Source organism: Poromitra crassiceps, assembly GCF_964638095.1.
Source record: "Poromitra crassiceps genome assembly, chromosome: 1".
NCBI classification, from domain to species: Eukaryota; Metazoa; Chordata; class Actinopteri; order Beryciformes; family Melamphaidae; genus Poromitra; species Poromitra crassiceps.
In genome coordinates this window covers 80,160,154-80,176,652 of record NC_139623.1, presented here as the reverse complement: position 1 = coordinate 80,176,652, position 16,499 = coordinate 80,160,154, and the positions used below count along the sequence as shown (strand labels likewise).

The following is a 16,499-nucleotide window of genomic DNA, read 5'->3' as shown; positions in this document are numbered from 1 at the left end:
AAGGATCTGGTATCTTCCTTCCAGGACGGCCACCAGAACCGTCTCTGGAGGAAGGCTTGGGTCCTGGTTACCCCTGGATGACATGTGAGGCGGGAGGAGTGAGCCCACTCCAACACACGGGACACCATGGTGTCTGGTACGAACAGGCGACCTGGGGGACCATTACCTGGGTCAGGTTGTATCTGTTGGGCGTCCTTGACCTCCCTTTCTATGGTCCAGGTGACAGCAGCAGCAACCACACAAGATGCAGGAATGATGGTGTCGGGCGGGGCCTTGGGCTCGGACTCAGGTGTGTGCAGACGAGACAGCGCGTCAGCCTTGACATTCTTGGAGCCGGGCCTGTAGGTCAAGGTAAAGTTGAATCGACCCAGAAAGAGTGCCCACCTGGCTTGACGTGAGCTGAGTCGCTTCGCCGACTGGATGTACTCCAAGTTCTTATGGTCCGTCCACACCAAAAAAGGAAGTTCGGACCCCTCCAGCCAGTGTCGCCATTCTTCCAGGGCCAACTTCACCGCCAAGAGCTCACGGTTTCCCACATCGTAATTCCTCTCGGCTGGGGAGAGACGGAGAGACAAAAGGGCACATGGATGCAGTTTATCATCTTTTGAGGACCGCTGAGAGAGGACCGCCCCCACCCCAATCTCAGAGGCGTCCACTTCGACCACAAATTGCTTGGTCGGGTCCGGCTGAATAAGAATGGGCGCCGTGGTGAAGCGGAACTTCAGGTCCCTGAAGGCTGCCTCCGCTGCCGGCGTCCACTGGAACCGTCTAGAGGTGGAAGTTAAAGCAGTTAGTGGGGCGGCAACACGGCTGTAATTACGGATAAACCTCCTGTAGAAGTTGGCGAATCCCAGGAACCTCTGAAGTTGCTTCAGGCCGGTAGGGTTGGGCCACTCCAGGACCGCGCTCACCTTGGCGTTGTCCATCTCCATTTGGCCGCCGGCCACAATGTAGCCTAGAAAGGTGACAGACGGGACATGAAACTCACATTTCTCCGCTTTTACAAAGAGACGGTTCTCCAGAAGGCGTTGGAGGACTTGGCGGACGTGCAGGACATGCTCTGAGGGGTTCCTGGAAAATATCAGGATGTCATCCAAATAGACAAACACAAAACGATATAGCATGTCCCGTAAGACATCGTTTACCAGGGTCTGGAAGACGGCTGGGGCGTTGGTCAGGCCGAACGGCATGACCAAATATTCAAAATGTCCCAGGTGGGTGTTGAAGGCCGTCTTCCACTCATCTCCCTTTCGAATCCGGACTAGGTTGTAAGCGTTGCGGAGGTCCAGTTTGGTGAAGATGTTTGTTCCCTGGAGAGAGTCAAAAGCAGAGTGCATGAGTGGCAGAGCATATTTATTTTTTACCGTGATGTTATTTAGTCCCTTGTAGTCGATGCATGGCCGGAGAGATTTATCTTTCTTTTCTACAAAGAAGAACCCTGGCCCCAGTGGCGAAGACGACGGCCGGATGAGACCTGCGGCCAGGGACTGTTTAATATACGTCTCCATGGATTCCCTCTCAGGCCGGGAGATGTTATAGAGGCGGCTGCTGGGAAGAGGTGCCCCAGGTAACAACTCAATGGGGCAGTCATAGGGCCGATGGGGAGGCAGAGAGAGAGCTTGCTCCTTGCTAAATGCTGTTTGGAGATCATGGTATTCAGGTGGCACCCGGGACAGATCCAGCATCTCTGGAGGGGACACCTGACAAGGGACAGACTGAGGCAGAGCAGACTGGAGACACATAGTATGACAAAAGGCACTCCAACTTGAAATCTTGGCCGATGCCCAATCAATGTGAGGGCCATGCTTGACAAGCCAGGGGTGTCCAAGAATTATGGGAACATAGGGTGAGTCCATAATAAAAAAACTTAACTCCTCTTGATGGTTTCCTGACAGCAGGAGGCGTACTGGCTCAGTCTTGGAGGTCACCCGGGCTAGAAGGCGTCCGTCCAGGGCATTGGCCTCCAGGGGCTGATCCAGGGTCTCGGTAGCAAGACCTAGCTGTTTTACAACATGGGAATCCAAAAAGCTTTCGTCCGCACCAGAGTCTATTAACGCCAAGAATTCAGTGGACTGACCTTTAAATGTGAGGGTGGCATGCAATTGCGTGCGTGGACGAGGAGTGAGAGGGCAGACAGTGGGACTCGCCAGGATCCTCTCCTTATCTGACGAGCCTGCTAGTTTTGATGGACGGTGGGGGCAGGAGGCGAGGAAGTGGCCGGGCTGGCCACAATACAGACAGCTGTTGCTGGACAGGCGACGTTGGCGCTCCTCCGAGTTGAGGCGGAAACGGCCGAGTTGCATCGGCTCCGAAGCAGGGGAGGTGTCACGCCTCGGAAGCTCTCGAGCAGCTTCGGCTTCACTCAGGCGGGCTCGGCTCGGCATGCTTGGCAACAGGGTTACACGGGGAGTGTTGTTACCTGGGAAGCGGTGTGTTTTCTCCCTCCGTCGTTCCCGCAAACGATTATCAATTCGGGTGGATAAAGTTATTAATGCCTCCAAATGGACCGGCTCTGGATAAGCGATTAGCTCGTCCTTTATGGGCTCAGACAGCCCGTTCAAAAACCCTGCCTGAAGTGCCTCGCCGTTCCATCCACTCTCCGCTGCCAATGTGTGAAACTCGACAGAGTAGTCAGCCACGCTGTGGGAACCTTGGCGGAGAGACAGCAGTCTCCGAGAGGCGTCTTTCCCCTGCACGGGGTGGTCGAAGCCGCAATGAACGCCCGTTAGGATGAGGAAGTGGCGGACCGTGTTTCCCACACCGCTGCAGCCCAGGCCAGCGCACTGCCCCGGAGAAGAGCCATTATGTAGGCGATCTTGGCTCGGTCTGTGAAGTAGGACAGAGGCTGCTGGTCAAAAACAATTTCGCACTGCATTATAAATGCACGGCAAAGTCCAAAATCCCCTCCATACTTATCGGGGGAAGGAACCCATGGTTCCTTAGCAGGAGGAGGAGACATGGATGGCTGCAGGGCTGGAGCGGCTGGATTTGGGCTTGCAGAGGTTCCGAGCTGGGACTGGATCCCGGTCACATTGGTGGTGAGATCCCGAAGGGCGTCGGTTACTCCCTGCAGTACCTGGCTGTGTTGGTCGAGAACAGCTCCCTGGTTGTTGACGGCCTGGCAGATGGAGGCCAGGTCGGCGGTGGAAACGTCTGCTGGGTTCGTCATTTTGGCTGGAACATTCTGTCAGGCTTGGAGCCGGAAAAACCCAAAAGCAGACAGACAACCAGTTAAGTGTCAAAAGTGAACAGGGTTTTTATTGATAGATCAAGGTGGGGCACTCCGTGTGCTCGGTGGAGGAACAGGCGAGCCGGCATAGGATCCTGGAACACAGAGGACAGATGGATCAGGCAAACAGGCAATTCAGGTGGGCAAAAGGTTAGATCGTCAAAGTACAAATGAATGTTCAGAACTCGTAGAGATGCTCCACTGGCTGGGTACAAACCGTGAATGGCAATGTTCCAGCATGGACTGACAGGCCGAGGCAGTACTTGTAGGGCCGTGCTGATTGGTGTTGATTGCACACTGATGCTGGCCAGGTGTGTGGAGCCTGTGGAGCCTCCCACTGGTAGCGTCATAGGCAGAGTCACAGGTGGAGTTGTGACAAATATGATAGCGTGAGGGCAGACATGAGTTGGCTAATAGCATTGGCCAAAGTTTTGCAATGAAAGGTAGAGCAGTTTCTTGAAATGCATTCTAATCAGCCGAAATACTCACATAAAACAACGTATTGCTGGTGGTGGCCGTGACACCAGCGCTGCCCCTGCCCTCTCAAATGTCCCTGTTTCCCCGTTGCAAACACGTTTGTATTTTCCAATCAACAAAAGAACCCGAATTGCATCAAATCACAGACGTTTTTAACAGCTATATGATGCCATGGTTGTTGTGAGATCTCCAAATTACGCATGGGAGAATTACAGCATGCATCGCGCAAACTGTGTTAAAGGGAATGCGAGACGGTAATCTGATTGGTTTGATTGATGTAATGCCCAGGCATTGCCAGGCCACACCAGTGAATAATTCAGGTGGTTAAGACCACCCAAATCTCGTTTGCGCCGTGCGCAGGTGAAATTTTGTGGGGCACGAAGAATAGCAGATGACTTGGGTATTCATTCATTTGTGCTGCGCCCGGGCCCGGCACAAGCGCTGACTTACTGCTTTTGCCACGATAGGGCCCATAGACTGGTATGCCCCCAGCGGGGAGAAGATCCTCTCTAACCTAACCCTAACCCATAGACTGGTATGCCCCCAGCGGGGAGAAGATCCTCTCTAACCTAACCCTAACCCTTTATTTTTTTTTCCCAGTGGTGGGAGATGCTAGAGACATCGACTGGTATGCCCCCACCGGGGAGAAGATCCTCCCCAATAGGCAGGACATTTCTGTGAGCCGCAGCGATGAAGCCACGTCTGTCCTGACTATCTACCACGCCAACGTAGACAGCGCTGGCACCTATAAGTGCGTGGCCAAGAACGGCGACAAGGAGGCCCAGGCCACAGTCCACGTCGAAATCTTCCGTAAGTTTCACCGCCTACTTCATCCTTTCTGATGCATTGACTCAGGACTCGTTTTCTCTGCTTTCAGTGTCACTTGATGGCATTTGTTTATTTCAGACTCAGAACTCTTTATTTCGCCACAGTATTGTTTTCACATACAAGGAAATTGATGTGGTGTGGTTGGTGCACAAGTAACAAAGGATAAATTAGAACAGATATATACAAGATATAAACAAATATAAGATATAAATAGTATAAAAAGATTCAAGGATAGTAACAGATATAAAGATATAGGCAATATTAACAGATATTTAAACAGTCTTGACAACCAAGTGTGGTAGCCTAAAAAAGTTGCTGTTTAACAAAATATGTACAGGGTGCAGGATAAGTAGCAGCAGTAATGAGCTTTGTATTGGACATGAAATACAGATATTGACAGAGTAGCATATTGCACATTAGGGGGATTTGAGGAACAATGCTTTTATTGAGCCATAGGGGGCTCCTGAACCACCCAGGACATTTTGTACGATGACATGGCTCATGTCATCCAATAGGGAAATCTGATGAAGTCAAATAAAGTCAAAAAGAGATAAACAGTAAAGTCAGAAAAAGACTACGGTATGTAGACTGAAAAATACATAATTTCACTCCTGATGTTCCTTTGTGTAGTTACACATTTCCATAACAAAGTGGCAGCAAAAAGATCAGTCAAAATAATCTGTTTTTTATGGTTATGATTTGACATAAGGGGATGCCTACATTGATGTAGTCTGTGTTATGTATGTACTGTACCAGTTAAGATACTTGACTTTTATTCTACCAACAGGTGGGAAGTGTCAGTGAGCAAAAAGCCAAAATAAGTAGAATGTACATTTTTAATCACCACGGAAAAGCAGAAATATGCTAAAAACGCTGTAAAGGTGAAACAACAGGTTCAATATTTAAACATATTCAAGAAAAGTGTTCAGTCAAAACCCTCTGAGTCTTCCCGGTAATCCATGTGAATAACTATTTAATAATATGGCTTCAGTTTGTCATTGATTGCTTTGTATTTTCTTTACCTTGACTACCCTCCCACACTCTAATTATATAAAAACTGTCATGATAAATGCTTATTTGGAGCGCCAACGTCTCGACCATATGGTCTCTCATTACACTGTTAATGAAGTGCAAAGTTTGGATCCTGTCGTAATTCCCCTTTTATGCAATGTAAATATATGATGTAACATGCAAGCTTTCACCTTCAGAAATTCAGACTTGTTTGTTCTTTTTCTCCTCCCTCCAGAAAAGATCACCTTCCAGAAGGCTCCCAGCCCGCAGGAGTTCAGCGAGGGCGACGACGCCGACATCATCTGCGATGTGGTCAGCTCACCACCGCCCACCATCATTTGGAAGCATAAGGGAGCCAAGATCCAGGTTTCCAAAGATGGTAAGACAGGAAATACAAGCAAATAGTAAACATGTCATCCCCCACCACTGTGATGTAGTTCTACCCTCAGGTCAGTCCTATATTATCCCATTCATTGACGATGCTGCTCCCTAGCAGCACAAAAGCAACATTACAATGTGACTAATGAAAAGACGGACGCAGACGATCCATAGTCCCCCCTTTGGTGGAGGACAATAAGATAGCTCCCCCTAGAGGCAACAACCCATCCATAGTAATGGACTAAGAGAGGAAGAAGCCTATGTACTAGTGTGCAAAAGCTCCAGTATTTCTCCAGGTTTAAATGTTAGTCCAAATCGACTCGGTATTAATCTGAATAATATTCTGTATTATGTTTTTGTATCCCCACCTTTTTTCAGCGTGTGTGTATTGCATCCAGCCATAGTCAGTCTGGTCATGGGGAGCACCGGGACAAATCCCGGTGGGCTGGTGGGCCGCTTGATCAGGTGGAAAAAATAAATAAAAAATGGTTGAGGCAGTGACCCCCAGTGGCCCCACTTTGGGAATGCACCATCCCCACAGGACTCCTCCTGTGGAAATAGTGTAGAAGTAGAAGTGAGTGATTATGCTAATAACCATAACAGCACATATAATTGACAAAAATCTCGAAAATAAATATACAGTATTTACCCTAAAGAGAAAAGGAGCAAATATTGATGGTTAAAACTGAATAATGACATCACAACAGTCTAATGATATTTAAAAATTAGATATTCCCTCTAAATCTGGCTTCAAACGACCAACATCTTCTTTTCGGCGGAGACCTTTGGTCGCCGCCGAATGTGTTTGTGCGTCGATGGGGCGGGGGTTGCGGAGTATCCGCGCCAGGGCCGTTTTTGTAGTCCCAGTCCGACCCTGCATCCAGCTGCCCCCGAGCACAGAGTCAATATTACAGTGTGACTAACGGACGGAGGGGTGGAGAGTGATCCATAGTCCCCCCCTTTAGTGGGAGACAAAAAAGTGCCAATGCTGGAGCTGCCTCCTCACCCTCAGTCCCCAGGCTGGAGCTGGAGCTGCCTCCTCACCTTCAATCCCCAGGCTGGATCTCACAGAGCTGCCTCCTCACCTTCAATCCCCAGGCTGGATCTCACAGAGCTGCCTCCTCACCCTCAATCCCCAGGCTGGATCTCACAGCTGGAGCTGCCTCCTCACCCTCAATCCCCAGGCTGGATCTCACAGCTCTGCCTCCTCACCCTCAGTCCCCAGGCTGGATCTCACAGCTCTGCTTCCCTGAGCTTCACCTTCCTGCTGGAGCTGCCTCCTCACCCTCAATCCCCAGGCTGGATCTCACAGCTCTGCTTCCCTGAGCTTCACCTTCCTGCCAAACCTTTGTTGATTCATGCTTTCCAATCAATTTGCAACCCTCCATCATTCCTCACCTCCCTCTCCTTCTGTTCTGTCCCTCTACTTCTGCCCATCACCTGTGAGCACAGCCATGCATTTTGATTTTTTTTTACCTCATAGATGATGCAGGGAAATTGTGTTTTTTTGGCCAAGAAAGCAATGCGTATTGTCACTAGAAAAAGATGTCTGAGAGTTTTTCTTCTACAAACATTTCTCTGAGGCAGAGCTACCATTGAAACAGCAACACAGTAATTATCATTGGTAGAATACAAAGTAGCACCATTTTCCTGAGACTTTTTGTGTTGTGTGTTGACTCCCAAAGCATTGGGTGACTTTGGCACAGCTGATGCCAATTTGCATCGCTTGCTTGTCTAAAAACAAAAAGAAGAAAAACTAAAAAGAAAAGAAGTCTGATGATTTTCAGCACTTCTCAGCATAGCGCCTCCATCCATAAGAGAGACAGATAAGAGTTGTCAAACACCAGTTCAGAACAGCTTTGCCTCCGAGAAATGTTGGTACTGTATAACTAAAACTCCAATGTGTTGTCAGGGCTGTGATGGAGATGAGACACGGGACAAAAGCATTTGTTTTTCATTTTGGACTGGGACTATTTTAACCTTAAAGTACCCCTCCCTTAGTGACCGCTGGAGAGCCTGGAGTCACCGCAGTGTTATGGTGTGCCTGCCTTATTCTTGGACTCCGGACAAGGAATGTGTTTTTCACTGGAAAAACCACTAATTGTAACTGACACTCAAGCCGCTTATGTAATTGTTCTCAGAGCAGCAGTTGACCTTAGCATCAAGAGCTGCGCGCTGCATTGTCATGCCTCACTTTGCAACTCATATGTTTTCACCCTAACACAATTTGTTCAAACAGGACTGGTTTGTGAAATGTAAAGCCTTTTTCCTCCAATACATTTTCACCAAGCTTTCAAAAGAGGTGTTGCCTGAACACCTCTTGGTGTTTAACAATGTTTTTACATTTGCCTAATCTTTGCCTGACCTACTGATATTTTAACTTAGCTGCTAACCGTTGCTGCTTTCAATGTGACAAACTCAATTCATTTCCAAATCCATGGGATTTATTACAGTTTTGGATGGCCCACAATCCTCTGATTAGACTTGAGACTTGAGTTTGGTGTATTATGCTACCACTAAAAAGTCCATATTCACTTGACAGCTGCTTTTAATTTTAGAATTGTAATATCTCAGCTTTAAAATGTCCCTCTTTAACTGTAGCGAGACCTACGGTGTACTTTCTGTATGGACCAGTGTTTCACCAGTGATTTTCTAAATAGTGATCAGTTATTTTCCCTCTTCAACTAGCTTGCTATCTGTTTAGATCCATAAACCCCGCAGCCCTTTCTAGTGTTAACGTATTACAGAGCATGTCCCTGCTTTTGGATTCTACTAACCAGAAATAGTCCCAGCTCTATTTTAAACTCTGTGCGGTTCCCATCATGGGAAAATACAGTCTTCTTCTTCTTCTTCTTCTTCTTCTTCTTCTTCTTCTTCTTCTTCTTCTTCTTCTTCTTCTTCTTCTTCTTCTTCTTCTTCTTCTTCTTCTTCTTCTTCTTCTTCTTCTTCTTCTTCTTCTTCTTCTTCTTCTTCTTCTTCTTCTTCTTCTTCTTCTTCTTCTTCTTCTTCTTCTCTATTTTAACCCATAGAGGCCAAGTTGAGCAATTTGAAATTAGCCACTGAGTTGTGTATCTGTGATACTCAGTCGGTGACTCTGTATGTGGCTTTCTCTGTTTCAGTACGCTTCAGGATCATGGCCAACAACCACCTCCAGATCCGCGGCATCAAAAAGACGGATGAAGGCATGTACACCTGTGAGGCGCGCGTCATGGCCAGAGGAGAGATCAACTTTAAGCCCATCAAGGTCGTCGTTAATGGTGAGAACTGCAACTCCCCTCACCGCCTTGCACTCTCTGCCCCCGCTGTTGATCAGGATATACTTACCACTTACCAGGGTTCCCACAGGTGCTTGAAATGCTTGAAAGTTTGTGAATTTGAAGGGGGGGGGGGATCAAGGGCTTGAAAGTAAAAAATATATATACCGTACATAAATAGACTTGGGTTATTGAAAGTGCGTCGATTTATATATCTTGTGCAAGAATATAAATTTAAAGTATTTTGTTGTTTTTTTACCACATGCAGAGCACGCTGGTCTTGTCACCGTTTATTCAGCTCAGTCAGTCATATGGAACGGAAAGGACGCTTTTCACTCTCGGGGACGCTGGATGAGTTTCACTCTCCTTTCCCGAAGGGGTGGTGTGTTTCAATACGCCTGACCCCGCCCGCTTACAACGAGCGCACATGCATACACACACACACACACACACACACACACTGGACTGCAGCAGGACGAGCAGGACCCACTGAAAAACACCAAGGTCTGAAAAACCACTATTAATCCACCAGAAATGAGCCAGATATTACAAACAAACGTCAACTTCTGAGTTTAATGTCGATAGAAATAACTCTGGATGCTCTGGCTGTGTGGAATTCGTTTGTGGCAACTTTTCACAAATAATGTGGCAACATTTCAGCCTCGCCATGGCCGGGAAGGATGCTTGATGAATTAGCGGACATTACTGTGGTATGTTTGGTCGTGTTTTGCCTTGCATTGGCTGCGGGGAAATGGATAGTATGGTACAGTCTAATGCCTCGCCCTGCCAGTAGTAACGTTACGCAGATTTTCGACTGGTACATTATCCACACAAGACGGTATCGTCATTAGTGGAGCTTCTTGGTGTTAATCGGTTATCTATATTAGTTAACCACGCTTAGCATCAAGGCAAGGCAAATGTATTTGTATAGCAATTCAAAGTGCTTTACATGACATCAACATAACTTTCAACAGGCAGCCTCACATCAGTTAACACAACAAGCTGACGCTGGGCTGGGGTCTCATCTATCAGACCTTGGAAGAATCCCTGCTAACGATTCCTACCTGCACGAAATTCCCCCTTACAGCAGCGCAGCTGCCACAGTGATTACGCACGGGGATCTGCCCCATATCCCGTCCCCTGCATGCTGGCTGTGGTGAATGCACGACAGAGGACAAAAGAAAAAAAGTGGTCCGATTTGATGGGGGCAAAAAGGGCCATTTGGTGTGACATTGCACCTGAACATGTACAGGTATTAATCACTGTATTCACTTCCCAGTCAGCAGTGCCTCCATCTCATCCCCTCGTCTCGCCCCTGTGCCAAATGCGCACAGATGCAGCTATATGCCTCCTTGTCACCAAGGATTCTCTACTTCCTTCTTAACCGATTTCTGCTCTGGAATCTCTATCATCTGCTCGCTAATTATGTGTGTCAATTAGGTTCTTCTCACCATTCAATCTAGCAGTACAACTTGACGTGTGAATGTGGCATTTTGGCACAATTGCATCATCGCGTCGGATACCTGACATCACCGACATGTTCTTTGATAGCCTATTGGAGGGTTAGGCTTTGTTTCTTCTTTTTATTAGATTGGCATTATCATGCAGTTTTGAGGATAAAGCAGCATCTCCCTACAAACAGTGGCGTCGTTAGGCCTGGGCATTCGGGGCTATACAGCCCCGGATCTTTTATGAAAAGCCCCGAATCTCAAATATGACTTATTTTTCTTATTTAATTTTTTTTTTACAAAAATTAGAATAGCTACACACACACACACACACACACACACACACACACACACACACACACACACACACACACACACACACACACACACACACACACACACACACACACACACACACACACACACACACAGTATTATAGGCTACTTCAATATTGGGGGGATGTATCCTTTATCTCACCCTCGTGTATCTTTGCTTCCGTAATGACACTATACAAGAAGTAACACAAATTACATGGAATAACAATTACCACAGCTTCACGTCACTCCATCCGTGGCTGTACCCCATCTAGCCACAACCCAGGGATGCCTGCCCCCGCGGTTGCCACACGCCGCACGTGGTCCACGGCCCAATTTGCCCTTGTTACTTAAAGTCGAAGTGAACCGGAACGGAATGCACCAGCGCGAGCGTCGGACACTGAAAACGAATTGAGAGGCGGACCATATACGTGTCGATAATTTGATTTGACAATTCTGAGGACTGGCTTTGGCATTGGCCAATCCTGGTGTGTTCCACCCCCAAATCGAGTGGGATTCAGCCTGTTGTCATGCTACACGAGTGGGATCCGCAGAGTACCAGGGAGCCAGCTGCTTCGTGCGGAGCGAGCGGACAATCCGATCCATAGGTGCTGCCCGCCCGCCCGCCTGGAATCTCCGAGAGACGACCCCCGACAGCCAGGGAAGCTGGCAGGCTCGGAGGCGCGCGCCATTATCGTTATAAATGTAAATAATATTCCTGGAATGCGTGTTTTAACGAGCCAGTTACATTTCTTTGCATTGTTAGACATTACCGTTTGATTTAGTTTGCATAATTGCTCAAGTTAGTAGTTAGTTTATGGGCTAGAAACTCTGCCAGATGACAGGCACTAGGCGCCATTTTCCCCTTCATTTGGAAGAGAAAATGATCCTGAAATGAAGATTTGATTGACAGCTGCATGTCCTGAAATGATTGGTTGAAATGGGGTAGAAATTTGATAGTACTAGGTGACGTCAGCAAACTGTAAATTACTGTTATCAAGGAAATCTTGAAAAACGAACTTTTGATGTGAAAAAGTGTGAAAAACTAAAGAAATTAGATTGTTGTGATTTGTTTTGCATACATTATTAAATAGGTGCACTGCATACCCAGGTATTTGAACTAAAAGAAAAGAAAAGTCATTCTTGGGTTCAGCTCGACTTTAACGTGTAACTGCACAGTTGAGGAGTATTCACACATTCTGTCATTCTCACATCCTCTCTTTTTAATAGTTGTCTGTGAGCTTCTGTAAAGCCTACTAGTTCTTATATTATAAATATAATATCATATTATAACAATTCTGTGTTGTAACTATGCCATGTTGGGTCCTTGAATTTGAGGGAATTGGGCGTGGAAAGTCCTGGAAAAGTCCTTGAATTTTATGTTTAAGAAGGTGTGGGAACCCTGAATGATTAAAACCATACTGTATACAGGTTTTTACAAAGTTTTGTAATGAAATATAACTAAAAATATATTCGTTAAACATCTGTTTAGTATTTCAGTTAAGGGAATAGTAAAATCATAATTTGCCTTTAAAACATAATTTACCTTCTGACCTGCAATAAACCGAATCCCAGGAAAGACCTACCAGACACCGGGACACCTTTAGAACAGCAATGCTTTCGTGAACTGGCCATATAGGTTCAATGTTATATCAATTACCAATAGAGACAGTAGCATAATGGACACTCATTCATTTGACAATGTCATGGATTATTAATATAACTTTCTCTAATGTCATTGTGGGGAGAAATTCAACAACACTCCTCGCAGAATATTGTTTTCATGCCTGCACTGTTCATAATAACAAATTCAAGTTAGGATTCTGCCTCTTCAAAATAACACACACTTTCTTATACATTTGCCCAATGTTCTACGTTTCTTATGTCTACTTTTTGCTCTGTTTCAGTTCTTCCCAGTATCCGTGCCAGGCAGTCAGAAGTCAATGCCACAGGAGACATTGGCAACTCTGCGATGTTGGCATGCGATGCGGACGGCTTCCCCGAACCCAGCGTCACCTGGGCCCGGTAAGCCATCCACTGTTGTCATTGGCCTGTACCGATTCAAATCTCGACTCTGCAATGTCCACATCTAAATATTGTTAGTGCCATGCAGTGGTCAGGTAGGCGGGTCCTCTGTCCTCTGTCTCCAGCTGCCTGGCGGAGTTCTTAGCGGCAATGACTAGGCACACCAAAGAATATAAATTGTCAGTTTTTACGCATGGTCCGCTCCAGCCTCTCAAGTAGTCAGTCCAATGATATAACAACATGAACACATCAAATGATCTCTGAACCCTGTACAATGAACTGAACTGCAATCACCTCAACCCACCTCTGGCCACCCCAGCAGGTGGTCCGTTTGTGGTCCGTCTTGTGGTCTGATTGATTAGTGCAATGTGATGTGAAAAAACAACCATCCATAAGGCAATGCTATGTAGGTGGGGTCTGAGTTCTGAAGGAGCTGTGGGAAAAGTGGTCTGATCTCATCAATGCTTGTAGACCAGAAAAGAGAGGCGTCCAGGGGGTACTGCAGCCGTAGCTTCCCTGCCTACCAACACAAGGGTTGCAGGTTCGAGTCCCCATGTTATTTCCGGCTGAATCTGGGTTAGTAATTTTTTTATTTTTCAAAGTGTCATGCACCTTAAGGTGCCCAGCCCACATGGGCTTACAAGACACTAGATTCAAAACATACAGGAGCAAGAAAAATAAAACGAAAGAACAGAATATGATATATCTCCAAACTTGTCAGACGATGAAAAAAAAAGATTTTACCTACACAAAGTACCATCCTATGCTGTTGGTAGGCATTTAACACAAACTGAGCTACCTGGAACACTTTTTCAGTAAACAAGTACTGAAGTCTACAATCATCAGACATAGAAAACAAATCATGACCTTCATCAAAATACATTTTACAGAAAAGCCTATGTCTAAGATTGTGATATAGCGGACAGTAGAACAAAAAATGCATTTCATTTTCAACCTCTCCCAGATCACACAGGTGACATTTTCTGTCCTCCTCAGGAGTTGAGTGGAAGCGCCCAGTTTCCAGAGCCAGAGGCAGGATACCACATCTCAGCTGGGCACAAACTGACCTCTGAGCTCTGCTCAGGTTAAGGGTGACATAGTGCTCTGGGTGATAGATATGTTTAATCAAACTATACGTTCTCAGTTTTGGTTTACACAGAACTTCTTCTGACCATTTCTGTTTATAATTTTCAAATAATATTGTTTGAATTTGACTAACAGAACAAGGTAATTTATTTCATTATATATATTGAAGACCTGACATATAAAATATTTTTTCAAGCGCACTTGACCAAGAGTAATTATTTGAAAGATCCCAGAGAAAAATTTGTTTAGTAAGTTATGTTATCGGGCATTTAATAAATCTGTTCTCTCCACAGTCGCACCATGTCACCCCTATGTCGCACTTCACATGGCTCCCATCCCATGGCCCCACATACTGCAAGTTTAGGGGCCATTTTATGCACACCCAGAAAACAGCACATAGCTCTGTACTGAACTGTGTCACATTTTGTTTGCTTACAGTAACCCCAAACCCCTGCACCATAATCTAGAATAGGACAAACACAAGAATTAAATAATTGAGTGTAGGTTTTATAACCAAGATCTCTACATAACTTAACCTTATTAAGGACCATTCTCTCTCCAACGTGCTATGTCCTGCCGGTGAAACTCCTCGCTGTCAGGTGAATAGAAGCGGCTGGGGACTGCTTATGTATCTGAGGAAGCATGTAACTGGTCCGTGTATGAAAACATAGCGGAAAAAAATGGCCGAACGAGGCCACAGGAGAATGTGGCAACAGTGTCCGAGAAAAGTTAAGAGCCTTAAACTCCTCTGTACGGAAGTAGCAGTTATTGGTCCACAGAAAGCCATCATTAAAATGTTGGCTCTCTTTCTCCTCCTCCTCATTATCATCTGCTCCATATTCGCTGGCTTCCACTGCACAATAACTTGTAAATGAAACCGTAAACAACACCATCAGCTACCACCATGTTTACTGCTGTCTTCTTACGGGTTTACTTACAAATGCAGCGTGCCGAGTGTGACGTTATTGTTCTTTTGCGCATGCAGGTCACTTCAGAGCCGTGACCTGTGCACACTGGAATCTGATATTGGCCCCCTTTTTTTTCCAATATTTTATTTTAAATTTTCCTTAGAACAATACACGAACAAAACAAACGAACAGGCTCAAACACAGGAAAAGAAAAGAAAGAAAAAGCATACATACATAATTGACATTCAATATTACAATGTTGTGCTACCAGCTGCATAAGGTGCATTATGTGCTTGTAAGAGATGTTGTGCATGGGATCCCACGCAAGGGGTCCATGCGAAACCAGCCGGGCGAGTCCCCGTCGCCCCTAACCTCATCGAGGTAGGCTAGCCTGATATTCAGACTGAATCGTCAACTCATACTGTAACTCATTTCCTCTTCTAGTCTGAGATTGCAGTCACTTCACAGGATTTCTATGAGGGGGCGGGGCTTTGGTCTTCCCTAACCAATCACTAGAGACCAAGGTGTCCGCGGCAACCGGCCGGCCGGAGCAGTCTTGCGAGATCGCTGCCTGCTGGAGCTGAATCTCTCTGGGCTCCCTGGCTAGCACACCAGTCTCACGGAATAACCAATTCAGGACCGCAATACAAGATGAGACTTGGAAGTGAGCGAGGATGTAGCACTGATGTGGTAAGTTCTGAAAATATGTGTCTCATTCCAGCATCGGTTGTGCTGCGGTTGTAAAGCGCTAATGTTAGCGCTTGCTAATGCTAACATTAGCCTAGCACAGCTGCCTTTCATAGACAATATGAACAACTGATACCTTTTAGCTGCAATAAGTAACGAAGGCACACATTTTCAGAACTTGTAACGTTAGTCCAACTTACTTGCTGACTTCTCCAAGTCCTCATTTTTGTTTGGTCCGTGTAGCCTTTGCTAGGAGACTAGGGTCTGTCTGTAACTCAAGTGAGCTCCTATCACCTAGCTACCTAACTAGATACTTGATTAATTAGGTAACTAATTTTAATATAGGTGGATGAAAAATAATTTGTTTCAGACGTCCTCATGCTTGAAGGTAGCATTGCACGCGACAGGTCACACTGGTGCTGTTTGCATTGAATATAGCTACAAGATTTTTTCTGACCAAGATTGATCAAGTTGAATCCCAAAGCATTTGGCAATACATTTGTATAAAACGGCATGGCTGGGGGCTGTTTTCTCTAACGTTATACTACTTTTATAATCCAGAAAGGTCGATGTTTCACAGGCTACCGTGAACACTTTTAATTTGAAGGCGAAAAAGGGAAATGGTACATATGAACTGATAGAATTGACAGACCAGTGTCAATTCAATCTACGAATACACCATTTCCCCATTCCGCCTTCAAATTAAAAGCGTAAAACCCAGCGAATGGGGCTCGTTTGGGCTTGCTTCCTTCTTCTTCGTCGGTTGTAAGGGTCGCAAGGTATCATGGGATACCCTAACCCACCAAAGTGTGCATGGTATGGTTCCTCAAAAATTATCCATAACCAGGTACCT

General features: G+C 46.0%; 1 protein-coding gene across 1 annotated transcript in view; it reads left to right on the top strand.

The window, feature by feature from the left end:
- ncam1a (neural cell adhesion molecule 1a) overlaps positions 1–16,499 on the top strand; it is a gene marked incomplete at both ends in the record, with an annotated part of 454,208 nt that overhangs the window by 303,716 nt on the left and 133,993 nt on the right. Inside the window, 4 exons of the mRNA XM_083641582.1 lie at positions 4,307–4,516; positions 5,781–5,924; positions 9,043–9,180; positions 12,848–12,965. Coding sequence (XP_083497708.1) covers positions 4,307–4,516; positions 5,781–5,924; positions 9,043–9,180; positions 12,848–12,965 — 610 coding nt within the window. The remainder of the gene's footprint in view (positions 1–4,306; positions 4,517–5,780; positions 5,925–9,042; positions 9,181–12,847; positions 12,966–16,499) is intronic.